At 41.2% G+C, this 26,346-nt stretch overlaps 1 protein-coding gene across 3 annotated transcripts in view; it reads right to left on the bottom strand.

The window, feature by feature from the left end:
• The window catches only part of mbd1a (methyl-CpG binding domain protein 1a), an 87,145-nt gene that overhangs the window by 30,751 nt on the left and 30,048 nt on the right, over positions 1-26,346 (bottom strand). For all 3 annotated transcript variants that reach the window (XM_060932439.1, XM_060932438.1, XM_060932440.1), the window contains exons 4-7: positions 17,315-17,429; positions 15,449-15,900; positions 9,105-9,178; positions 8,986-9,023 (exon numbers count right to left, since the gene is read on the bottom strand). In XM_060932439.1, coding sequence (XP_060788422.1) covers positions 8,986-9,023; positions 9,105-9,178; positions 15,449-15,900; positions 17,315-17,429 — 679 coding nt within the window. The remainder of the gene's footprint in view (positions 1-8,985; positions 9,024-9,104; positions 9,179-15,448; positions 15,901-17,314; positions 17,430-26,346) is intronic.

A 26,346-nucleotide genomic window follows, 5' to 3' on the forward strand; every position in this document is an offset into this window, starting at 1 on the left:
CCTATGGTAGGTGGCGCATCTAATGATGCTGCACTCGCCGGAAGTTGGATAATTGCCTACCGTCAATTTAGAGGAAGAGGAGAGAGAAGAAGGTATCCGAGTTGAAGACGGGTGTCTCAGACAGGTTTGTACATATGCACGCCAATGTGTGGTGTTACTGGCGTAATTATGAACTTGTATAACGTTTCTTAATTGTTTTAGCCTATAAGTGTTGTGAGAATATTTAATGCCATATCGAGAGCTGTGTACTAGGCATGCTAAATCATTATAGGCCTCCTGCCGTGCCACAGCCTCTATCTTCCCCAACAAGCAGCACGGGAGAGCACCTCCTTAGCACACGGTTATTAAGGCGCATTTTTAGTTTGTTTACTGTATGTTATCATACTTTATGACTTTATTTGAAGCCATACTGGAAATGTTGTAAAATAAAGCAAGTAAGAGATAATATTACAAATGCAAGAAGAGCCATTAGCCACCATACCTATTGTTTATTTACAGGGTATTTATTTTTAATTATTTATGATGTATGTAATTGCTCAGTTAAAGTAAATAAAGCATGGTCACCTGTAATATCAAAGAACTTCAACTTGTGAATAATTAAAAAAAAAAACAGAACAATATACTGAGGAGACAGGGTTTCAAAGAGGGCAAGACAGGTAGAGAATATTTGTCAGATAACAGGCCCTGACAAATGCTCTATTACTAATAAGAAACATAGATAAGAAATAAATTAATAAGAAATACATTAATATAGCTTATTTAAGTCTCATCTCATTATCTGTAGCCGCTTTATCCTGTTCTACAGGGTCACAGGCAAGCTGGAGCCTATTCAAGCTGACTACGGGCGAAAGGCGGGGTACACCCTGGACAAGTCGCCAGGTCATTACAGGGCCGACACAGACAAACATTCACACCTACGGTCAATTTAGAGTCACCAGTTAACCTAACCTGCATGTCTTTGGACTGTGGGGGAAACCGGAGCACCCGGAGGAAACCCACGCGGACACGGGGAGAACATGCAAACTCCACACAGAAAGGCCCCCGCTGGCCACGGGGCTCGAACCCGGACCTTCTTGCTGTGAGGCGACAGCGCTAACCACTACACCACCGTGCTGCCCGCTTATTTAAGTATGACCAAAATTTTTAAGCCCAACTTTGTGTGCACATTCCCACCTATGGCCAAGGTTCAGCTTTTTGTGTTTCAATACTGTTCAAACTTAATCATTTTAATATTTCTTGTAGCACATGCACATTTTGCTTACTGTTTAAGCATTTGATTTTTCTTTTGCTGTTGATATTTTTCCCCGTGCCAATCTTCTGCTGAACCCAGTGGTGGGGAAAGCCCTTAAATGCATAATGAATAGTCAGTGAGGGACAATCTTATTTTTGCAACAGTTATTAAAAACTTAACATTTAGTTTCAATTCAGAAGGTGTTTAGGCTTAGCTGATGAAATATTTTCAAACATGAACTTGCCTTTATATCTGAAACACAGGTCTATAGGGCTACAGGAACACTAGCAGTCATCTGTAGTTTTCTAGTGTGGGGGCTTTTAAGCCAAAACTTGGTGCTTTTGTTGGCCACAAGCTGAAGGCCTGGCAAGTCAGGGTGTGTAAGAATGTAGGTATGGCACAGCAGGCCACTCCAAAAATCCACCAGAATGCAGGAACATCTACTAAATCCAAAATCTCAAACCAAAATCATTGTCCATCTCCAGCTGGACAACCCACAAACAAAACACCAGAATGCAGGGGGACAAGTGAATATCAAACTGAATACAAAATTCCCACTTACTGCATGGTGTGCATAAAAATTTTGCCATCGACCCCCCCCCCCCCCAAAAAAAATCTCACTCCAAAGAATTTTGAAAAGTTGGCAGCCCTGAGTAATGGCAGACATGCAAAATTACGTCATGCTTGGTTCACAGAACAAATCAAGTAGGTAAATATATGACTCGCTAGCAAAAGTACAACAAACAGGTTTAGCCCAGACCCTCCCCCACCGAATGTAGGATCTATCGTGTATTACTACTAAACAGACAGGCCAATAAAGCAAATTCTGATACATTACCTCCAAAGATTTGGCCGCTTTTGGAATAGCATTTCTCTTCAAACGCATGCGTTGTGTCTGGTCATGAAATCTTCTTTCCTGGGTCAAGTCATCGGCGTCAAAGTGGGCACTGCAAACGCGGTAGTCCTTCTCCCTCGGGGTCTCTACCGGCGTTTCGACGTCTATTTGTAAAATCAGCAGCCACTGCTTCAATGTTTGCGTGTCATGAAATGGCAGTCTGTGGAAACTTACGGGATTGTACCACTTCATCTTCGTGCCACAGCCGGGAAAAGCACAAACACGCACCATTGTTTTAAAAGTTTGCTCCGCTGTTCAAAAACTTCTCTACACACGCAACACACCTCTTGTTCTTCAGTGTTCACCAGGTATTCACTCCACTTTCACGTGCACAGCGGAACATCCGGCAACAACATGTCTCGCGAGACATCACATGACCTCCGATTCAAAATTCCAACCGGCTTGGACTGTAATGTTTTTGCACGCAATTTCCTTTCAATTTCGACCGAAAAAATAGACTGTGTTTCCGTAAAATGCTACGAAATTGTGCATTTCCAGCGGGATGGGCTCTGCACTCGGCACTCGACTTTTACGGACTTTCCCCTGAAGATGGCGTCTGGAGAAGAACAACTTCAGGTAAGGTACTGGCTTTGTATTTACTCTTCTACACGCTCTGTCCGTGCACTTGCAGAGCTAGGGACACTTCGCTTTGTTTGTAGGAACCCTCTACTCACTTCCACAGAACGGTCATGTTGTTTTGAGCTTTGCAATGGTTTTAAAACTAGCGTTTTGTATCGGCAAAAAGACATGCCCCGCGCACTGCCGTGTTAGCGCTTTCCGGTTGAAATCGCAAAAAACGAACTGTCTCAAAACACATCCGATTGACGTGATTGTGGTAGCAACTCAACGTATGCGCTCCCAATAATGCGAAAATAGACCTAGAAAGCGTATCACTCCGGATTATTCCTTTAAATGTTCTATGATGCACGCAGGCAGGAGAATGAAGAATGAATGCTGCATCTTCTAATCTTGATCCTTTAAAAGGAACAAGGAACTAGAAAAGGACAAAAAGTTCATTTTTTTTTTCCCAGAAGGAAAGCATGGCAAAAGGAAAATCGACACGCAGATTTATATTTTCAGTCGGACAACAGCGGCTTGGGTCACGACCAGTCAGCTCCATTCATGCCATGAATATTTTCCCGGGCGAGAAATAAATCATTTAAGAAAGCGTCCAGAAGAGAAACGTACTGTTTCCACAAAAAAAAAAAAAAAAAACTGTGAAAAGTAAAGAACTGTAACTGATAATTTTTTTAACTATAATAATAATAATTCTTAAAAATGCATTAAAAAACATTGCATATAATCATAAAAAGAAAATATATATCTCACACACACACACACACACACACACACACACACACACACACACACACACACACACACAGTGGTGCTTGAAAGTTTGTGAACCCTTTAGAATTTTCGATATTTCTGCATAAATATGACCTAAAACATCATCAGATTTTCACACAAGTCCTAAAAGTAGATAAAGAGAACCCAGTTAAACAAATGAGACAAAAATATTATACTTGGTCATTTATTTATTGAGGAAAACGATCCAATATTACATATCTGTGAGTGGCAAAAGTATGTGAACCTTTGCTTTCAGTATCTGGTGTGACCCCCTTGTGCAGCAATAACTGCAACTAAACATTTGTGGTAACTGTTGATCCGTCCTGCACACCGGCTTGGAGGAATTTTAGCCCGTTCCTCCATACAGAACAGCTTCAACTCTGGGATGCTAGTGGGTTTCCTCACATGAACTGCTCGCTTCAGGTCCTTCCACAACATTTCGATCAGATTAAGGTCAGGACTTTGACTTGGCCATTCCAAAACATTAACTTTATTCTTCTTTAACCATTCTTTGGTAGAACGACTTGTGTGCTTAGGATCGTTGTCTTGCTGCATGACCCACCTTCTCTTGAGATTCAGTTCATGGACAGGTGTCCTGACATTTTCCTTTAGAATTCGCTGGTATAATTCAGAATTCATTGTTCCATCAATGATGGCAAGCCGTCCTGGCCCAGATGCAGCAAAACAGGCCCAAACCATGATACTACCACCACCAGGTTTCACAGATGGGATAAGGTTCTTATGCTGGAATGCAGTGTTTTCCTTTCTCCAAACATAACCCTTCTCATGTAAACCAAAAAGTTCTATTTTGGTCTCATCCGTCCACAAAACATTTTTCCAATAGCCTTCTGGTTTGTCCATGTGATCTTTAGCAAACTGCAGATGAGCAGCAATGTTCTTTTTTGAGAGCAGTGGCTTTCTCCTTGCAACCCTGCCATGCACACCATTGTTGTTCAGTGTTCTCCTGATGGTGGACTCATGAACATTAGCCAATGTGAGAGAGGCCTTCAGTTGCTTAGAAGTTACCCTGGGGTCCTTTATGACCTCACTGACTATTACACGCCTTTCTCTTGGAGTGATCTTTGTTGGTCGACCACTCCTGGGGAGGGTAACAATGGTCTTGAATTTCCTCCATTTGTACACAATCTGTCTGACTGTGGATTGGTGGAGTCCAAACTCCTTACAGATGGTTTTGTAACCTTTTCCAGCCTGATGAGCATCAACAACACTTTTTCTGAGGTCCTCAGAAATCTTCTTTGTTCGTGCCATGATACACTTCCACAAATGTGTTGTGAAGATCAGACTTTGATAGATCCCTGTTCTTTAAATAAAACAGGGTGCCCACTCACACCTGATTGTCATCCCATTGATTGAAAACACCTGACTCTAATTTCACCTTCAAATTAACTGCTAATCCTAGAGGTTCACATACTTTTGCCACTCACAGATATGTAATATTACATCATTTTCCTCAATAAATAAATGATCAAGTATAATATTTTTGTCTCATTTGTTTAACTGGGTTCTCTTTATCTACTTTTAGGACTTGTGTGAAAATCTGATGATGCTTTAGGTCATATTTATGCAGAAATATAGAAAATTCTAAAGGGTTCACAAACTTTCAAGCACACAATAGTAAATATACACATATATAAAAGCAAATAATATATAAACAAAATAGTAAAAAAAACTTAATATTTTATATTCACACACAGAGTCTAAAAGATCTCGTGTTAAATATTAAAAAGATGTGTCTTTAATTTTGACTTAAAAACAGTCTGAGAGTTTTTCAACAAGCCATGAAACCCTGAGTACCTGTGGAAGCGCTAATGCAGGAGACCAAACCGTTTAATGAGACCGTGAAAAAAATAAAATAAAATTTGTCTGATGAGTTGCAAATGATGTATAGGTTTTTTACATCTTTTCCCAGGTCAGACGGCAGAAAGATGCATGCTGCGACCTGAAATCGGTCGGGTGGTGACCGACTGCAGGTGGACGCAGGCGTTTTGCATCAAATCCTTCGTTGTGGTCAGACGTATTGCAAGACACAGAGTTTTTAAGCTGAATCTTGTCACAAGCCAGCCAGGAACATCTAGGTCCTGATCCGATCTTTCACCCCTTTCCCTGGTTTTCCCCGAGCTTTCACCACGCTGCGGTCAGCACACTTGCCTCTCATCAGCTTATCCACGACTCTATATTCTACTGCTCGGATATTCATTCGGCGTGAGATTGTCTTCGCCTCAGGATACGGTTTTTCGCCCCCTTCCTCCCCGGTTTTTGAATTCTATTATTTTGCTACTTTACTGCGTGCTGTGGAGTATTTCGCCCTTCTGTGGATATCTTTAATTGGGACTGTGAGCGCGCCGTTTTCCCGACAAGAAAAAGCTTTGAACTTTTAAACTTCTGAACTGTCTTCTTTAAACTGGGAGCTCTTTCCTGTCGTGATCATGCTTTTTTCCTTTTGCGCTCATTTGGGAGCTGATCTCTAATCTCAGTTTTTCCCCCAGTTACCCGTATTCCTGTATTTCTCCCATCGGCTCCTCCCCTCCACTCCTCCGCCATCCGGATTAAGACCTGCCTTCTACATGCGTCAACCTGCTATTTGCACCGACTGGAAGCAAATCGCAGCTGAAATGCGAACAGCTCATGATCCACTTGCGTCAACCTGCCTCTACTAAAGACCCTCTGCAACACTCTGCCATTATCTGCGTTGTCGTGCATCAATGCAAGACCAGTCTTGCGTCTACCTGCGATTTTGTTATCACAGGTAGACGCAAGTAGTTAAACTAGCTGCAGCCTGCCGTCTGACCTGGGCTTTCAAACAATCATTGTTTTATCAAAAGAGACATTTCAGAAAGTTCAATTCTGCACGACAAGGGACTATTAAACCCTCCTGGATCCCTCATCAGACCCAGGAACAGGACATCTTCACTGTTTGTGCCCCCTGAAGGCAGGCCGGGTCTGTGCCATTTTGCTCTTGCTGCTAATTTGCATAATTTTGAATCCAGATAATCTTTTTTTTTTTCCTATCACGCCATAAGTCAAGTTCTTTCTGCTCTCAATATATGGAATCAATTTTGTGCCAAAATGTTCATACAATACTTTTGAAATATCAAACAAAAACGATAAATCAAAATTCAAAAAAAAAAAGTCAATTTTTTTTAGACTGGCAAACAAATTATTCGTGTAATCGTGCAAAATATCAGTCTATTACTCTTCAGAAACCTTTTATTTTTGTTCCGCGTCTTTCTCAGTTTTGTTTGACGTAATTTATTTTGGTTGCGATTCCAGCTTTCTCGTTTGCGCTCCCTGACTTTTTGCTTGCAGTTTTGGCACAAACTTCACGTGTGGGTGGGCTGTCCAGGAATGCATTCCCATTGGCTAACTTGTGTTTGACTGACAGCTACGCTCAGCCATTCCCCCGGAGGCTGTTGCGGCCATTTCCTACTCGGATTTTGGCGGACTGTTTGACGAGTGACCGATCCATTGACGGTAAACAAGGATCGAGTGGACTTGTGTACTACTGCAACACATACAACATATTTGTGACGCCTCACCAAATCCAGGGACACATGTCGGCTGAAACGAATCCGAGATAATCGCAAAAGAAGCATTTTTTTTCGAAATTTGTGATTTTTGTTTTTTTCCATCATGTGCAAGTTGAGATCTTGAAGAATGCAATCAGTATTTCAGATAATAGATTGTTTTGTTGGAAAAGCATACATTTTTTGTTGCAAATTGTCTCGTTTTTGTCAGGACTGTAGCCTGCTGGGGGGTGTGGGTAAATTACCATATGGGCCATTCACGTGATGATTTAAGTCTTTTGTTTTTTTTTTTCGCGAATCAGCTGTATGATACGAGCTGAGCTCGTGGCTACTTAAGCTGCATACAGGCGTGTAATTTCACTATGGAATGAGGAAGCTAAACAGAGCGCAGAGGAGCTGAAACACCGCGAAGCAAACAGATGCACGGTATTTACATCGGAGATAACCATTTCTAGCAAAAAAAAAACCCAAACAAAAGGAAGCTAGGATTACATTCCATCGGAGGCATTGATGTGTGCAAGGCGCCGTTTCTCTTTCTGATGGGGTAAGTTTATTAATCTAAGGCTGTGTGGTTATTTTTGCATGTAACAGAGAGTGGTTTGATTAAGCCTAGGTCACAACCGGACGTACGATTTTTTGGTCGTGTGATTTTTGGCGTTTCCCAAATCGCTGCGTTTTTTTTTTCATGGAGAAAGACGCGCGTTGGCTGCAAGTTTGTCTTGCAACCTGAAAAAAACGTAAGCGCCCATAGAGTTTGTTTGACATGACAAAGAACCTCTGCGGCCGGTCTGCGGCTCGAAAATCAGCACATCACACGCACGCTCTCGTGCGTTTCGCGCGCGCCCTCCGTGCGTTTCTTGCATGTAGGCCGGCCGTAGGAGCACGTACAGCCGGTTGTGACCGAGGCTTTACATGAAACTAGTGTTGTGTTAGTTGTGTCATCATCGTGCTATCTTTCTTTCTTACGGTGTGAGTAATTTTTCAACCACAAAACGTTAAAGTATACTTTAGGACTTATTTTTGTACTTCATAATTGTTTTGGGCATACTTTGCATGGAAGGAAAACTGACGTGGTGATCTTTGTTTCCATGAAAGTAGCATCGTGCTAGCTAGTAGGGGGTAGGGCTTTCCTTAATGTCATGCAAATGAGCACCATTATGTGCCCGCCCTACACCCAGAGTAGCGGAGATGGAAAACTTTGAGGGCGATTTTCTCCCTTTTCTGTTTTAAGAGGTATACACTTTCAAAAGGCCACACATTCTTCAAATATTGTCAGATCTCCACATGGAAGGCATCATTGGAAAGCTTAGAAACTGTACGTTCTGAATCTGTCAATAACTCAAAATGCCCCCGGGCAGACATGTGTCCCTGGATTCTGGATTTGGGCACATTTGTCCCGTACTTACACTTTGTTGAATTAATTCAATATCATAGTCGCCACTGAAGTCCACTCGATCCTTGTTTACCGTCAATGGATCGGTCACTCGTCAAACAGTCCGCCAGAATCCGAGTAGGAAATGGCCGCAACAGCCTCCGGGGGAAATCACTGAGCGTAGGTGTCAGTCAAACACAAGTTAGCCAATGGGAATGCATTCCTGGACAGCCCACCCACACGTCAAGTTTGTGCCAAAACTGCAAGCAAAAAGTCAGGGAGCGCAAACAAGAAAGCTGGAATCGCAACCAAAATAAATTACGTCAGACAAAACTGAGAAAGACGCGGAACAAAAATCAAAGGTTTCTGAAGAGTAATAGACTGATATTTTGCACGATTACACGAATAATTTGTTTGCCAGTCGAAAAAAAATTTGACTTTTTAAAATTTATTTATTTATTTTGATTTATCGTTTTTGTTTGATATTTCGGCACAAAATTGATTCCATATCAATAGAACAATCACACAAAAAAAACCAGAAAGTCCACATCGACAGAAAATAAAAGCTTGAGTAAATGCATAAAATATTTACCTTCCTGAAGACAATATGAGGATGCTGATTTCTCCTTGCTGAAAAAAAAAGGGTTTATTGATTCGTCATTCATTTACAGAAAATAAAAGGGAAAAAAATATCACAAAATATTCACACACGTCTGCATTTGGGACACAGGAGCTGCTTCCCACTACCCATCCCTGGGTATTTACAACCACAGTTTGCACAGCCTCTGTAAAATAAAAAAAGACATCAAATTTCAGAAGAAAGGAAAAAAATAAAACTATAAATTTACTCCAACATTTCGCTAAAACAAAACTGATTTGTTGATCTTGGGGGGGGGGGGTTCAGAAATGAAACCACTCATGCTTCAAACTGCCTGCTGCTGATCTTATCCTCTTCCATTTCACTCAGATCCTCTACTGAGTTTCCTAAAAGCATCGCAACACAAAGATCATCATTAAATGGTAGAGCGAGGAGCACAATGAATGCTCTCTCTCCTAGCTGAGATGCTCTTAGTGTTAAGAGGCTTTTGGGAAACCCAGCTCTGTTGACCATCCCTTCTTTCTTCCACCTTTAGGAGCCTGTTCACTATCCATCCATCCATCCATCCATCCATCCATCCATCTCTGCTAGCCTACTTATCTTGCTTCCCTCCATATCTTTCGGCTTGCTCACCATCTGTCCGTATTTCCCTCCTCCCCCGGACGCCAGTTCACTTCCCCTCCCTCAGACTTTACCATTCTGCTCAGAATCTTTCAATTTTCACCCATTTTTTCCCAACCATCCCTGCATCTATCCTCATCTTTGGCCTGTTTACTATCCGTTCATCCTTCCTCCTGTATTGTCTCACTCATCATCCACCAATCCATCCCTCCCTCCCTCCTCTACTCTTCTGTCATAGTTCTCAATCAGTATTCCTTATACTAAAGTACTGAATATAGCCATGTTAGCATGTAACCTTGAGCAATAAATAACACTTTAACCTTCATCCTACCAAGTGGGGTCCATCTGGACCCCGCACCTATATGTTTGTTTGTCATTTTAAAAATATGTGACATGCTGCCTCACCGTTTTATGAATTTGTCGGAATTTATGTCTTAATTAAAACACTAAAGCACCGGAAGATCAGCTTTTTGCATTGTGAAGGTATAATTAATTTGTTACTGGGGTCCAACCGGACCCCAGAGTAAAGTTTATCTGTCTTTCATTTTATAATTGAATAGCACACTGAAAGTTAACTTCTTTTATTTCTTTTATGTTCCATAATGAAACTACCAAGGCATTCCTTCTTGGGGTCCGTGTGGACCCCACTGCTGCAATAAGCACAGGCTGCAAAACAAAAGCCCTAAATTATTTTACAATTACTTTTTTGTTTTAAATTCTGTAAGAAAAGACCTAAGTTGTAATCCAGAATGTTTTACAGCTGCATGAGCTGCAAAAATCATGTATATAATGCCAATTTTTTTTTGTGGCGCTATAATTTGCTACATGTATGCTAGTTATTGCAATATTATTGCAATGTTATTGCATTTATAATACATCATTGATATTCAGCCATAGTGGATTTTGTTCTTCAATAAAGTTATGTCTGTTTGCTGCATTGAATTGGTTCTTACTGCATTGATTTCAAGGTATTCCCTCCTGGGGTCCATACGGACCCCGCCTGGTAGTTTGTGTATGTAAAATTGGCTGGTAGGATGAAGGTTAAGTGTGTTCTTTATGCCTTGGGCCCTTTAGTGTATTGCTGTTATTAATACAAGATGTTCTGAACAAAACTTATCTGGTGATTTTGTCTTTATAAGCTTTAATTTTAAAGAAAAGTATTGGGGTCCAAACGGACCCCACATGGTAAGATTAAGGTGTAAAATAGCATGGTAGGATGAGGGTTAATCAAACCCTATACTGACAAATGACCCTCACATTGACTTTAAACTAATTATTTTAATTACGCAGAAAGTAATACACTGCAACCCTGTGATAACACCTTGAGGGACGTCTAAATAGTTCAGTATACCAAAAAGTTTGTAATACTGAAATGGACCCGCTCGTCACACCAAACATGTAAAACAAGACCAACTACTTGGTTTAATTAATATTTACTTACATATTTATGAAGTAAAGGAAATAAGGCACACTTTTCTAGGTGTCATGTCCAAGAGGAGGACAGACGGACGTAATTGCAGAATGAGTGTTTATTTACAAACAGGCAGGCAAACAGATCCAAAACGTAATGCGAAAGCACAGTGAGGAAACAGGCGAGGGTCAGGCGAGGCACAAACAGAATAGCCGAGGCAAGAATGAAAGGCAGAATCCAAACATACAAAACAAAATTAAAAAAAAAAAATTGCCTCAACGTACTAGCCACTGTTGTGTGGGAGTTTGAAATCCAATCACTCCTGTAGGAGGAGTAACAATTTTTGTGAAGTTGGATATGACCCCTCTGTAGCCGCATCCATGGCAGGTGGCGCCACCTGGTGAACAACTCTTGTTGGAATATGTCTTTAGAGTCTTCTGGGTGAGTTTCACTGAAAACGTCCTAGCAGTTTACGAACAGTAGTGTTTGGTGTGACGAGTCACCCAAAATTTTCAAACACCCATAAAACGTTAAATATGACAGGTGGCGCCACGGCACGGTGGTGTAGTGGTTAGCGTTGTCGCCTCACAGCAAGAGGGTCTGGGTTCAATCCCCATGGCCGGTGAGGGCCTTTCTGTGCGGAGTTTGCACGTTCTCCCCGTTTCCTTCGGGTGCTCCGGTTTCCTTCGGGTGCTCCGGTTTCCCCCGGGTGCTCCGGTTTCCCCCACAGTCCAAAGACATGCAGGTTAGGCTAACTGGTGACTCTAAATTGACCTTAGGTGTGAATGCGAGTGTGAATGGTTGTCTATGTGTCAGCCCTGTGATGACCTGGCGACTTGTCCAGGGTGTACCCCGCCTTTCGCCCGCAGTCAGTTGGGATAGGCTCCAGCTTGCCTGCGACCCTGTAGAACAGGATAAAGCGGCTAGAGATAATGAGATGAGATGAGATGAGATGAGGTGGCGCCACCGTCTTGACAACTTTCATACATACCAACCTGGGGAACATTCCATATGAGTTTGATCAAAATCTGATCACCCCTGTAGGAGTAGCAGCGATTTTCGTGAATTTGCACGCTACCACTCTGAAGCCTCATCCATGGCAGGTGGCGCCACCTGGTGAACAACTCTTGTTGGAATATGTCTTTAGAGTCTTCTGGGTGAGTTTCACTGAAAACATCCTAGCAGTTTACGAAGAGTAGTGTTTAATGTGACAAGTCACGCAAAAATTTCAGACGTTCATAAAATTATAAATATTACAGGAGGCGCCACCATCTTGGCAATTTTTATGCACACCCACCTGGGGAAAATTATATGCAAGTTTGATCGAAATCTGATCAATCCTGTAGGAGGAGTAGCGATTTTTGTAAATTGTGGACGTACGATGACGACGACAGATGACGGATGACGTGTGATCACACAAGCTCATTCGGCCTCGTCTACGGCTGAATGAGCTAATCAGAAGGGCAATACAGAGACAAAGTATACTTCGCAAAGTCTGTGTGTTTGCTGATTCCTTATAAGCGCACGCTGTGATGGCACACTGATCAGGAACAGGTGCATGGCATGCACGTGAGTAGCAGTTTGAGGCGAGTTGCCTCAAATGCACGCACGTACGTACGTGACAAAAGGTCACAAAAATAATGCAAATATAAACTTTCAATTTGTAAAAGTATAATACTACAGTAGCATCCCATCAGTTTTACTTGCCGAAGAAACTTGTAATCCTGGACTGCTTTAATTTTAGGCACATCCTCCTAAATCACGAATTTCTCCTTCTGAGTCACTATCACAGCGCAGTTCATTGACCGAGTTAAAGGATCACGAATGGAGGCGATGATTGATTTCTTCGTCTGTTGTGAAATGACGGAGGCTACCAGCGTATCGCATTATATCGTATCGATGTCCATGCACTCACTCCGTTTTCTAAATCTTCACCATTCAGTTCATTCATGTATTGTAAATCACTGATGTCAGCAGTCATTTTGTCCTTTTATAGATCCTTTGATCACCATTCTTGATAAATGTTCATGATGGACATCTAAGCGAGGCTCGTTAAGCCTTTGTTTTATGAAATTAACACGTATTGTGAACCTGACTGCGGACTTGATCATGTATTGTTTGTCTCTGGTGCAAAGAGGAGCAAATGGCTCAGTGATTTTTTTTTTTTTTTGAAGACTCCGACTCACTGTCAAGTGAGCTTGGTGGGAGGGATGGTGTTCTGGCCCTGACAGATGATTGGTCATTTCCATTTTTTTTTTTTTAAATGTAAAAACATGAACATTCAAATGTTAATATGATTATTATCCATGTATGATGTACCTTATTTTATGTTATTTAATACATAATTGGTCATCATTATGTTTTATTTTTCCTCTGCTGTCGGCGAGTGCATGATGGTGCCATGGGAATTTTATGTCCGCGTGTGTGTGTATGAATGTGATGATGGGGGGATGGGAGATGCTACCCAGCTTGTAACAAATTCCCAGATTCGAACAGTAATGGGTGTGGTGGTGCATGTGCTTCAGGGTGTTCACGAGTAATATTTAATGTAGATGCAGCATGCATTACCTTTAAATAACTGCACAACGCACATTTTCCACATACAATACTGAATGCACACTTAGCTAGGAAACCATATATGGATATGAGGATTTAGGCGTTGTCTGATATTAGCATACAGTAGGACAGTTTTAGGGTTCATTATCATTTGACTTAATAGGAAATGGATAATTATTAAGTTATTCCACGAAATCGAGTAGTACATGAACTGATCGCTGACGAGGTGCGTAGCACTGAGTTGGCTATAAGCCATGTACGACAAGATTGAGTGGAATAACTGTTTTATTCTATCCACATTCACGGGATTTTGACAAACAGCATTTTTATTTTTTGCAAATTTGATAAATAAAAACTTTCTACAAAATCTCATCTCATCTCATTATCTCTAGCCGCTTTATCCTGTTCTACAGGGTCGCAGGCAAGCTGGAGCCTATCCCAGCTGACTACGGGCGAAAGGCGGGGTACACCCTGGACAAGTCGCCAGGTCATCACAGGGCTGACACATAGACACAGACAACCATTCACATTCACACCTACGCTCAATTTAGAGTCACCAGTTAACCTAACCTGCATGTCTTTGGACTGTGGGGGAAACCGGAGCACCCGGAGGAAACCCACGCGGACACGGGGAGAACATGCAAACTCCACACAGAAAGGCCCCCGCCAGCCACGGGGCCCGAACCCAGGACCTTCTTGCTGTGAGGCGACAGCGCTAACCACTACACCACCGTGCCGCCCCTTTCTATAAAATGTCTGACAAAATTATTTCCACTTAGAATATAAACAAACCGGCAAAATGACAGGAGCAATTTGTGAAAAACGCGATAATAATAATTCTTGAAAAAAAAAAAAACCAAACCATTCTTACCATCAAATACTTTTATTCCGTATTTTGTTGATTTTTTTTTTTTGTATTTTTGGGGTTTTTCTTTCGTCCTCAGTTGGTTCAGCAACACGCTCCGCCATTTTGTTTTCCTCTACTCATGGTATATGAGCTGATAGCCTAGTAGTAGAGTAGCCAATCAGAGTGCACGATTGCTCATATCCATTGAACGTGGATAGAATAACCTCTGATACAGCTGATCACGGAAGCAAACCTGTTCTCTTTCTGCCTCATATTCGTGTTGTTTCAGTTGTTTTTGTTCGTCAGGAGAGTTTGAGCGCTTTTTGAATGATAATATGAATCCAAATCTCTCAAGACATCATGCAAAAATTGTCAAAAAAGATGGCATGTTCAGCATAGCAGAAGTCAGAACGACACACTAAATAAAGCAGTTCATAGACTAAAAATAATGAGGCTCTACGATCGGGTACCAGCCTCGGCGAAAAAAAAAAAAAAAAATCAATGCGTGGAATGAAAATAAGACAGCAATGCGATCGGGGACCCGTCCAGTAATAGCGGCAAATCAAAACAAGACCACGATTCATTAAGAAGACAACTTTTGCTCCATTTCTGTTCAATTTATTCATTATTTGAAACAAATCGGATACGCAAACCGATCAGACTGTTTCCTGGTCCATGCTCGTTTTATTTGGTCGTGGACCGGCGCTAAAATCGTTCGCTGCTTTTACTAAAAACAGGAACATGTAGTTCATTATATGCGAAAGTTTGTCATAAAAGAGTGCATTCTAGCAGGACTGCAGTGTACTATATAATTTACACTTAAAATTTTGAAAACGTTAAAATATTCTGAACTGTTTAGCTTCAGCACATCTGAAGCATTATCGCCTTTCCTATAGCACTGCACTCGTTTGAGTTATTATTATTCAGTTCACACTAGTCCTTTTGGGATTTCTAGCAAATAAATATCAGCATCATGATGGCATTTGTTATGGTGAGCACAGCATGCTGCAGGTTTTACTCACTCGAGAGGAGGAAGGCCATGATCCTGCATTCCTGCTTCAGGGTCCACGGCCAGATGTGTCGGCAGGGGTGAATGGAGGTACGGGGACTCTTTCACAGCATTCTGGCCATTTGGGTAAGTAGGGAAGTCACTCTCAGGGGTTTTGGTGGGGCTGACAGGGGCCAGAGAGGACTGGAGCCAGGACTGGGATACCGGGCTGGTTTGAACTGAGAGATCATCCAGTTTGAGTGATGGTGAAGGGCTGGGCTGCTGGAGGATGGTGGGTGAGACGCGAGTAAGCTCTGGGGGACTTCTGTAGGAGCTCTTTAGAGATGGAGAGGTGGTTGGTGTTATAGGGATGAGATGAGGTCTCTGGGGACTGAGGGGCCCATTCTGAGGGGGCGCAGTTATGTTTACAGAGGTGCGAGAAAGACTGGAGCGCCTGGTGCTTTCTTTCACACGAGCTCTTCGGCGCTGGAGAAACCACAAACGGTAGAAACATCATTTAAAAAAAAAAACAGAATGGAACAAATTTTAGTATGGACTCAAACCAACACCAAAGAAATAAACATTTACACAAAGATGCCTTCACTAGATTCTCTTCATCTTACTCTTCTCTCAAATCTCTTTATCTTATTCTCTTTACTTCATGGGAATATCCTCAACAAGAAGTCGAAACATTCCTGGATAAGTTCCTGTTTTCATTTCTGCTCCAATGCAGGAACTGTGGCCATTATGTGAAATAACACCACAACACACACTGCATGATTTAAAAAAAAAAACTTCGGTATGTTTTTAACTTTCTACTTCTCTAAACGTATGAACTAGAACAGTTCCTGGAACTATGCACTTAGAAAAAAGGGTTCTTTGAAGATTCTTTGGAAAGTTAAGGGTTCTTGGCCTCCGAAACACCCTCTCTGATAGAGACACACTCTGTTATAGTGTTCCTACACAAATCCCTACTTTGGAGAAACAAAAGAATGAATTTCCAGAGGGGAAGCCATGGCCTAAAGGTTCGAGAAGCAGCTTTAGGACCAAAAGGTTGCTGGTTCAATTCCCTGGACCAGCAGGAATGGCTGAAGTGCCCTTCAGCAAGGCACCTAACCCCTAACTGCTCCCGAGGTTGCTCTGGGTGTGTTGTACGTCGCGCTGGATAAGAGCGTCTGCTAAATGCCAATCATGTTTACGGGTTCTATATTTATGAATTTCTTCTAAAAAGCTAAAAAAAAAAAAAAAATCAACCCTGTGTTTCTGAAAAGGTTCCTGTGGTGGAAATATACATTCAGTTATAGCTTTTAAAAAGTGTAAATAGTAACTAGATGGATACTAGGAGGAACAAAAGTGTAAATAATAACTAGATGGATACTATAACTAAAGTCACAGTGATTTGCGCCAGGTCTTACAAGCTGGGGCGTCTGGTCACTGTACCCTATAGATCCGGAACGGTAAGAGATAGACGTTTCGTGAGCAAAAAAAAATCCCATTTTTCATGGATCATTCTGGGTCGGTGATCCAGATCAGCACCAAAAGTCATAGCAACTTAATTCAGCTCAGAGGTATTCTTCATGTGAAATCTGGTGATGATTGGTTGAATAATGAGGGAGAAATAGTGTCCTAAAAAATGTTAGGAGAGCAAGGTAGAGAGATCCTGAGCGAGAGTAACAATTTGCGCTACCGCTGCTAGTGCAAATTAATTTGTTTAATTTTAACTGGTGGACACACACTCAAAGTTTCTGAAAAAGGTACTGAGGTGGCAACGTATTCATCGACACTTCAGAAACAAATGCTAATTTTACAGATGCACTTTGTACGACATTAAATACTACTACCACTAATAATAATAATAATAATAATAGAATATTTCTTTTTAAAATTGTACACTATGTACCTTTCTTGGGATAACAGCATCCACAAACTTTCCTTCTTTATAGTCGAAGAGAGCCAGGTCAGCCTTAAGATGTCTGGCAAGCTGGACTTTACTCCTGATGCGCACACCTTTGGGACTGCAAAAGAATGAGAGACAAGAGGCTTTGGGGAAACGTGTTGCATTTTCCAGGCAAGAAGTCACTCTAAAGCATAAGACACACCATCAAAATCCTGTCCGTTTTGGGGAAAATTAATACACGTCACTTTGCAGGTAGTTTTAATTTTATATAATGTCTTGACTAACTGACTGACGCAAAAAAGGTGTTGGTTTATTAGCTCATCCGGCTGACAGGCGAGGCGTTTATGCAATCAGGTGTTGTCCGGCGTCCGTCCGCTGTCGTCCACGCTTCACGAAAATCACTTCTCTCTCAATTCTTCAGTGACTTTTATTCTTTTTGGAAGGAAGGTAGGTCTGCCTGGGGTGCATATACTATAGCTTCTACTCAAATTTGCATAATTGCAATTAATAATGCAGATATGGAGTAATTAAGCCCTAACAAGCAGTTTCCACACAAATCGCTTCTTCACCAATTTTGATTCTTTCTGGCAAATAGGTCGGTATTCCTAGAGTGTTCTACATATAGTTTGCAACATTTATTGCGCAAGGTGGCCCACTTTAGAGTGTTCCTTCTAGACTAGACGGGGCCGGAGTGAGCTACGCCGTCATCGACGCGCTCGTTTTTGTTTCTATAATCCTGTAATATTTTATTCTCCGAGCTAAACTCCTAATCCTTTCACCTTATCTGGAAAATATCTGTCTATTCGCACTTCATTCCAAAGATACTACTACAAAAAACATTTAACGCTGAAACCTTACATCATAATTCACTTTAGCTAAAGTAGCTGAAGTCCTTATCACATATGAAATCCTTTACTGTATGAGCAGTGGTGTAGTGGAGATTTTTAAAGTGGGGGTACGCGATTCGTGACGTCATCGATTTGATATCATGTCAGAAGCGGCAGCCTTTGTTTGGTCGCCTACGTTTGGTATGAATGATTTGTATAAATGTTACGTTCTTTTAACAACACAAGAGGGCACAAGAAGACACTTTTTTTCAGACATTTTTGTGTGTGCAATTTTCATTCGTGTTTGTCAGTACAGCCCAACTGTTATGGCGAAAAGCCGCGGTTTATTTTGTCTCCAATAAATATGCCGAAATGGCTAAAGAGGAACAAATTCGCCTTCTCCTTCCGAATGCATCGTCGTAGACAGCACCACTCTGCTGCTGGAACTCAACATAAACCTTGCATAGGTTTAACATGGACTATCAGGCGTGAAGCCAAAATATTGGAAATTATGATACACAAACACCTTTGTTCATGTTCGATTCATGTTCATTTGAGCCGAGCTGCATTCGGAATTCGATATTTTTACTAGCCTACTTACTGCCGTGGCAACAGCTACAGCATGTGTCCAGAAGTTCAAAAAAAGTCACGTCACTCACTCACATCGCATACAAACCAGCAATGGGCTGAAATTTATTATAAAAGGCACCAATCGAATAAATCAGGGCTTTTCAAAGTGTGGGGCGCGCCCCCCCTGGGGGGCGCCAGAGTTCTTCAGGGGGGGCGCAACGTGAGAGACAAAATGAATCGATTTTTAGTACCTAAAGCTACAGGGAGTCAGGAGACGGCCAAGCAAAAAAACAGAGCCTCCAGGATGTTGCGATTTGCAACTTCAGCGCAAATTCAACCAATCCCCGCGAATTCAGGGCGGTGCTGCAATTATATCCAATCACCGCAACGTTCCCGCAAATTTGACCAATCGTTGGCGTCGTCTTGAGGTGACGTCGACAAACTACCTTCCGCCTTACTTCCGGATGTCTATGTTCAAGAGAAGCAGCATGCGCCGTGCGAGTCAGTGTTTCTGTAGGCTTAAATTCTGTTACTGAAAGTGTGTTATGTTTACAGTGAAGGACTGTGTGCACTTTATTTATTTTTTACTTAATACAAGAAATTAATGGCTGCCAACATTTTTGCCAAAATGGTATTTTCCATTATTTAGGCAGCTTCAGCATCATACTGTGAGATTCTGTTCAAATTGTTTTTTTCTTCTATGAAGCCTGAGCCATTTATTTTATTAGTTTATAATTATTGTTTAATTTAGTCTTCAGGAGAGACTGCCTGCACACAGTACTAGTATTAATAGTTTTTTTTTCTTACATGAAAGCTGAGGCATTTATATTATATTTTAAGGTAACTTCATGTTGTGCTGTGAGGTTCTCTGCACTTTAACTTTTGAACCAACAGGTGCATTTGGATAGTAAAGCCTATTTTTCTGCATTTTTGTAGTCCCGGTAATCTTTTATATTGGTAAAGTTGTTTATAGGACCATTTCTCAGTGTCTTTGTTTTTTTAATCAATAGTTTTTCAGTAATAACTTAATATTTAACATATCACTCAATTTTAATCACAAAGAGAAGATCGCAACAATTTCTCGCAACTTTCACTTCCTCCCGCAATGTAATCGCAACAAAAACCTAAACACCGCAACTTTCATCGCAATTTTTTTGGAAACCCCCGCAACATCAGACATTTTAGCCCGCAACAATCACAAAAAAGGCCCGCGGAATCCTGGGGGACTGGAAAAAGAAGGAAGTATGACCACGATTATTTAAAGTTTGGATTTTCATGGACTGGATCTGAAGATGCTCCACTACCACAGTGTGTTGTCTGCCAAGAGGTGCTAGCTAACGATGCTATGAGATGTTTAAAATGTGTAAAACAAGATGTTTTAAAAAGCACAGATGTTTAAAATGTGAAAAAGAAAAAAATAATGTGTACAACAACCATTTTCTTTTTAAATACGAATGGAACATTAAGTGTAGCAACAACAAAAATTGTAAGGGGGGCGCTGTTGTTTATTTGCTCTCCGAGGGGGGGCGGACTCTCCCACACTTTGAAAACCCCTGGAATAAATCAAGCATTTAGTCTGGCGCGATTGAGGCACCTGCGTATACAAAATACATGACATGCAGCCATTGGGTTAAGCCCTACCATGCACTCCTTCTTAAAGACTTGAGTATTTCTTTAAATTTATTGTCATTTTTTTTTTTTGAATCTCACCTCGGGAGAAGTGGGTGGACGGCGTACCCCCGCGTACCACGCCCACTACACCCCTGTGTATGAGGTAAAAACAACACAGAACGGATAAACTTTCACTCCCACTCAGTTTTCTATAAAGGAAAAGTAACGGATATTGCGTATTCCCACTTGGAATGCTACGGAGTGTGAACCATGCAAATACATGTATATAACTCATGAAGTGGTACCGTAAGTGCATTGTTGTGAGAAGCCCAAGCTGAGACATTAGCTAGTTAGCAACATGCAATGAGTCGAGCTGTATCACATCTCTGTTGAGAGTCTCTTCCGGTTTCTGAGGATTTGTTTTGTTCAAACAAAGGCTAGTCATAACATTTTTGTTTATACAATGGGACCATTGTATGCTTGAGTGAGTCAGTGGATGCAAGCACAACCCCTTCAACTACAATTCCCACACACCCTGCTTTTGGACAGCATTATAGAAACTCGCTTTCACTTTGGACATTTATAAAACACAGCTTATTTAAACCCCTGGCTTCTGTTAGTTTGTCTTGCGTTTGTTTTTATTTTCCATGTTGATGCGCATGGTGTTGCTCACTTCTGCTGTCGCGTTTTCATAGCTGGCGGGGTTTTTTTTTTCCTAAATTACTTTGACTATCCTGTCTAAATAAAAGGTTTCCACACTTGCATCAGTCTTTACGCCTCAACCGTGATAAAAATATTAAAGGAGAACTGAAGTCACTTTTAAACTTGCTTTATTTCTTAATTAACATGTTATTCAGTGACGTTTTCGGTTTTAGTAACCTTATATCGTGACTCGTATTGGGAACTAATTGCAATTAAATATTATACTTATCAGCCTATTCAGTTTTTAGCCATGTTGAATTTAGTTCGTTCGGTCCACGGCAGGCGTCGCTTATCCGAGCGATCTTCACGAGACTTGTGCGAGACTTCGAAACGTCAAGTGTCAGCGCCGCCATTTTGAAAACTGTTTTCCAAACGAAATATTGCGCAAAAATGAGTTTAAATGACGATTACTGCCTACTTTTTTCAAACTTTCCTGATCGCTATCAAAACAAACAAAACTTCCGGCTTGATTACCGTATTTTCTGGACTATAGAGTGCACCTGTATACAAGCCGCATCCGCTCTATTTTTAAAAAAAAAATTTAAAAAAAGATATACAAGCCGCACCGGGCTATAAGCCGCAGATATCTATGTTGAAAAATTAGATATTTACTGCATGTACAGAACGATTTTGTACTGTAAATGTACATGTATGTACCTGAACAGATTCTTTCCGAACAGTGCCTTTTAACACGGCAGCAACTTTGCTGATTAAAACGGAACAGAACCAAGAGAAAATAACCGGTATTTATTTACCTTCATTTCTCCTGTGTTTGAAACCACAAGTCACTTTAATCATCTTCGCTGGATTTGAAAATAATTACCAGTTAGTAATTTGTCGTGCGTGTTCTATCTGCTAAAGATCTGCTAATTCTTCTTTGCATTGATTTTTCGTCTATCTTATTTTTGATTCTACTTCCGGTTAGAGCGCCCCTAGCGGTGGAAGAAAAATCCACAGAATAGCCGCACCTTTGTATAAGCCGCATGGTTCAAAACCTAGGAAAAAAGTAGCGGCTTATAGTCCAGAAAATACGGTATGTCAGCATTCGAAAGAGGGCGCGCGCGTCTTTTGACAACGTTGGCAGATGTTGGTCGCTTTGATTTCCGCTGTACGTTTTACTTCCGTCCTACGATGTCTCGCACAGGTCTCAACGAATCTCATTTACGGCCATTGCTTTGACATATGGACTGATATATTACAGAGCGTATTTCAAAACACTCATAACTTGCTATAGCAGTGACAAAATAGCCATCAAAAATGCATTCCTATATTTTATAAAATGAGAGAAATAGAATTTTGATCATAAAAAATTTGCCTTCAGTTCTCCTTTAAGAGGAAATGTCAATATTGTTCACGAGAGCGACAGAGACCACATTCACATAACTTATTACAGTACATTGTTATAACTTATTTTTTATTATTAGATAATGTCATATTCTGTGTAATTTATAAATTAAACTTTATCATATAATATAGGTATGTACATTAAAAACAAGCTTTATACACTGCAAGCCCGGTATAACGTACTCTTTTAGTACGAGCTTTCGCATATAATGAATTAACTTCGTGTCCCCTGTCCTTTATACCAATGAGTCGGAGTCTTCAAAAAACCATCACTGAGCCATGCGTTCCTGTTCCCTCCAGAGACAAACAATACGTAATCAAGTCCGCAATCAAGTCAACAATACGTGTTAACGCCATAGAACAAAGGCTTAACGAGCCTCGCTTAGGTGTTGATCACGAACAATAATCGAGAACAGTGATCACTGACTCCAAAAAGTCCCTTAAAAGGACTTTATTTTATGAGCTAAAAGCGGTTTTACTCGAGTCTTTACTCCAGAAGGACTGTTGTCATGGCTACTCGTAAATGTAAGATACTCTCCGTCTGTCAGAAAATGTAGGCGATAGACGGATATAGTCGCTGGAAGAGTTTTATTCAAAAACATGCTGACAAACAAACAGAGCCAATCTGAACAGTGATCAAAAATCAGAGTCAAGAAACAGGCAATGGTCAAACGAGGCACAGACAGGATATCAAAAGTGGAATATCAACACAGTGGTACAAAAGGCTTAGTAACGTGAGACACAAGGTACATCGTGTATACTTCAAAGTCTGTGTGGAGCGAGAGTCCTTACAAGCACACGCTGTGCTTGCACTCTGATCTGGAACAGGTGCACGGTAATGAGTCCTAATGACACTCCATGCGTGTATGCGAATACTGTCGAAGACAAACTTCATATCCTGGAGGGTCTAAAGCGTGGTGAGAAAGCAACGGATTTGTCTAAAGAATATGGTACCCTCATCTCATTCATCTCATTATCTCTAGCCGCTTTATCCTGTTCTACAGGGTCGCAGGCAAGCTGGAGCCTATCCCAGCTGACTACGGGCGAAAGGCGGGGTACACCCTGGACAAGTCGCCAGATCATCACAGGGCTGACATATAGACACAGACAACCATTCACACTCACATTCACACCTACGGTCAATTTAGAGTCACCAGTTAACCTAACCTGCATGTCTTTGGACTGTGGGGGAAACCGGAGCACCCGGAGGAAACCCACGCGGACACGGGGAGAACATGCAAACTCCGCACAGAAAGGCCACGGGGCTCGAACCCGGACCTTCTTGCTGTGAGGCGACAGCGCTAACCACTACACCACTGTGCCGCCCGAATATGGTATCCTGAAAAATTCAATTTCAACAACTTTTTACAGCAAAAGAAAAAGAGCTCAGAGACTTTGTTTATATCTGCAATCAGCATGACGGGCTGAAAAGAAAGAAGATACGGCAAGCAAACGACGGTGAGTGTGACTTATTTCCTTTACTTCGTAAATGTGCAAGTGAATTAAGAGTAAATATAAATTAAGCACAGCTGGTCTTGTTTTATGCAAGAGTGAGTGTTTGGTGTGACAAGTGGGTTCATTTAAAGTGGGGATTATGAACTTTTGGGTATCATGAAATATTTGGACATGCCCCAAGGAGTTTGTTATAGCGGGGTTGCAGCGTATACGGTTTACTCATATCTGCAGCTTTGGCTATCCGTGTAACATTTTGGAACGTATTCCTCACAGATACGGCTCTCCCACTGTATCTGCAGACATTTTCACTGCTTGTTGAGTTTCAGTTTCACAGTTTGTACGATTTGAGCAACCCAAAATAACACAATCGTAGGGCATTTTAACAACTAGCAAGGTTCCCCAGTCATCGTAACGCTTTGTGAACAGTGAGCTTAGCTGACCACCACTTCATGTCTCGCATACCTAATGAGGTGGATGTGACGTCGGATGCAACCCATCTATAGGTGCATCATAATTAGGTTAAATAGATATTTAATATAAATTTTAAATAATATTTCATTAGTGTTAGAAGTTGCAGCATTTGCAACTAAATAGAGACTGTGACTAAAAAGTCACAGTAATTTGCGCTAGCTGTTCCAAACCGGGACGTCTGGTCACCGTACCCTATAGATCCAGAATGGTAAGAGATAGAGAATGACGCTTAGTGAAGAAAAGTTACGCCCTGCCGCCCTGAACAAAATTTAAAAAAACTGAAAAAAAATCATGAAACTTGACAGAGTTAGAAGTGACGGGGGGGATCCTGTTTTTAATGGATCATTCCGGATCAGTGATCCAGATCAGCACCAAAAGTCATAGTAATGTAATTCAGCCCAGAGGTATTCTTCATGTGAAATTTGGTGATGATTGGTTGAAAACTGAGGGAGAAATAGTGTGCTAAAAAACTGTTAGGAGAATAATAAAAGTCATCAGGAGATGACATCGCAGCCCCACCCCGGCCCCCACATGAAACCCCACTTCAAATTCTCCTAAGCTGAACTGATTGCCATGGAAATACGGAAAAAAAAAAAAAATCCCAAAATGTCAAAAGGCACAACTCCTCTAAGTCACTTAACTGTGAGGGTTCGTGAAGAAGGATAAAGGAAAAAAAAATTCCTAATAGTTTTTGAGTTAGGCTCTGGAAACTAAAATGTTTGCAGACAGACAGAGCAATAGCTATATCCACCTGTATTATATGGTGGGGGATAAGAAGAAGAACTAGACAGACACTGTGACTAAAGTCACAATGATTTGCGCTAGCTCTTATAAACTGGGACGTCTGGACACCGTACCCTATAGAGCCGGAACAGTAAGAGATAGAGAACGACGCTTAGTGAGGAAACAAGCCTGTTTTTCATGGATCATTCCGGTTCAGTTTTCCAGATCAGCACCAAAAGTCACAGCAATTTAATTCAGCCCAGAGGTATTCTTTCTGTGAAATTTGATGATGATTGGTTGAAAACTGAGGGACAAATAGCGTCCTAAAAAACGTTAGGAGAATAAGAAGAACAACTAGATAGATCCTGTGACTAAAGTCAGTGATTTGTGCTAGCTATTACAAACCAGGCCGTCTGGTCACTGTAACGGTAAGAGATAGAGAACAACACTTGGTGAGGAAACTAGCCCGTTTTTCATGGATCATTCCGGTTCAGTGATCCAGATCAGCACCAAAAGTCATAGCAACTTAATTCAGCCCAGAGGTATTCTTCCAGGGTTCCTACAGATATTTTATGTTGAATTTACTACCTTTTTACTACCTTCACAATTTTTTTTACTACCACAGCGACAATTTGGATTTGGACATTTTCTCACAATTTAACAAGGTAATCTTTGAGTGTATGTGTTAGTCCAAGTGAATGTGCTACATATAAGTTAGTGACAACTCTACCCAAAGAGTTGGATTGATGAGACAAGATAGAAAGAAAATCTGAACGTACCGGTAGTGTAACTCTTTCCCTTTGGACACATAATAGAACCTCCCATTGCTAGGGCTACACATGGAGTAATGCATATTTGCATAAAAGAAAACAAACTTCCACATATAATTTATAATTTTATTGAACTGTGAAACTGTGGCCCATAACCTCTTAACGGGTACACAGATTTGCACTAAACCTTGTGTGTCAACACTTCACATTAGGTACAAGATCTGATTACATTTTGTCGGCCAACACTTTCAAGATGTCCAACATTTTGTTTGTGGAATAATCTTTTGAACAGGTGAACAGATTTGCACAAAAAATCTTATGTGCTTAGGTACATCAACTCATTACATTTAAATCAGGTCAAATGGCAAACACGAACCCACACACACACAAAGCGCACCAGGCGCACGCACACATGACAAAGACAAGACACACACCCTAAAGATACAAAACACACATAACCCAAGCCCTATTTTGGCAGTCTCTCAACACATTGCCAAGTTTGCTTAAGATAGTCATTTGCACCAGTCCTGTAGTGGTGAAGGCCCGTGGGCAGAGTCAACAC

This window comes from Neoarius graeffei, chromosome 10 (genome assembly GCF_027579695.1).
Source record: "Neoarius graeffei isolate fNeoGra1 chromosome 10, fNeoGra1.pri, whole genome shotgun sequence".
NCBI classification, from domain to species: Eukaryota; Metazoa; Chordata; class Actinopteri; order Siluriformes; family Ariidae; genus Neoarius; species Neoarius graeffei.